Genomic DNA, 1300 nt, shown 5'->3' on the forward strand with positions numbered 1-1300 from the left:
TAAACGATAATACTAAAAAAATAAAAATCAATTTATTCAAATAGTCTAAATTTATTTTATTTAATATTTATTTATTTTATGATATATTAAATAAAATAAAAATAATAATTTTTAATAATTTTTTTTATTAAATATTTTTGCAAAATAAAATTATGTACGTACCCGGCAACTTGACCATCTACAAACCAAGGCCTCCATTCATCTATAATCTTATATCCCAATGAACTTGTCCATGCTTGGCTTCCGGTGTATGGAACACACATGTCATGATCACCACTGCCAAACACACAATAGTGCCATTTTTAAATGAGTATAAAAAAAATTATACTATTTAAACTATAATTTGTTAATAGTCAAAATCGTCTCTAAAATATATCCTAATCTCTATTTTGATTTTCGAAAGATAAAATTAATCGAAATCGTTCCTGAAAGATACACGACTTGGTCACGTTAGTCTTTCCGTCAGTTGGATGATAATGTGTCACGTTAAGTGCCACGTGGCATAATAACGTGGTGGGTTAATGCCACGTGTCACAAGATGACTAAACTGACACGTCAACCAATCATCTTGTGACACGTGGCATTAACCCACCACATTATCATGCCACGTTGTACTTAACATGATACGTCATCATCCAACTAACGAAAGGACTAACATGACCAAGTTGTGTATCTTTTAGGGACGATTTCGATTAATTATGTCTTTCGAAGACTAAAATAGAGATCCAAATATCTTTCAAAGGACGATTTTAACTATTAACTCTATTAATTAAGCAACCAAAAAGTAGATGATTTAGGATCCAACATTTTAGAATTTAATAGGACATAATGAAAAGATTGAGAATAAATAAATATTAATCATAGAGGAGGGAGGAAAAATAATTATTTTTGTGAAAGCATTATTTTTTGTACCTGCTTTAAGGCTAGCACAATTTATTGTTTTCAGCTAAGAGGAACCAATAAATCTATTAATTAATGTCCAAATGTACCAATAAAATACTAGTATAAATATAGTACAGACTACAAATATTGGTCAGTATAAATAAAAATTGTTGACTTTTAAACCTTTTTTTTTTCTCTTTTTTGTGTGTTAATTTTTTGTAGGATGAAAATAAATTTGAGAAAAGTCACCTAAATATAAGTGCTCGATAACCGCGGAAGGTTAGGTATTGGTGATACTTGATCATGCTTCCAAGAGGATGGTGGTAAGTCAGTTTGTCTGTGCATAATATCCATTTCTTAACCAAACTTTTCTGTTTTCATACAATAATAATTATAATTTGTTACTATTTTTTGTGCT

At 29.2% G+C, this 1300-nt stretch overlaps 1 protein-coding gene across 1 annotated transcript in view; it reads right to left on the minus strand.

Moving 5' to 3' along the window:
- The window catches only part of LOC107622012 (serine carboxypeptidase-like 20), a 14596-nt gene that overhangs the window by 2482 nt on the left and 10814 nt on the right, over positions 1 to 1300 (minus strand). Inside the window, exons 11-12 of the mRNA XM_016323952.2 lie at positions 1132 to 1253; positions 163 to 276 (exon numbers count right to left, since the gene is read on the minus strand). Coding sequence (XP_016179438.1) covers positions 163 to 276; positions 1132 to 1253 — 236 coding nt within the window. The remainder of the gene's footprint in view (positions 1 to 162; positions 277 to 1131; positions 1254 to 1300) is intronic.

The sequence above is a fragment of the Arachis ipaensis genome, chromosome B10 (assembly GCF_000816755.2).
Source record: "Arachis ipaensis cultivar K30076 chromosome B10, Araip1.1, whole genome shotgun sequence".
NCBI classification, from domain to species: domain Eukaryota; kingdom Viridiplantae; phylum Streptophyta; class Magnoliopsida; order Fabales; family Fabaceae; genus Arachis; species Arachis ipaensis.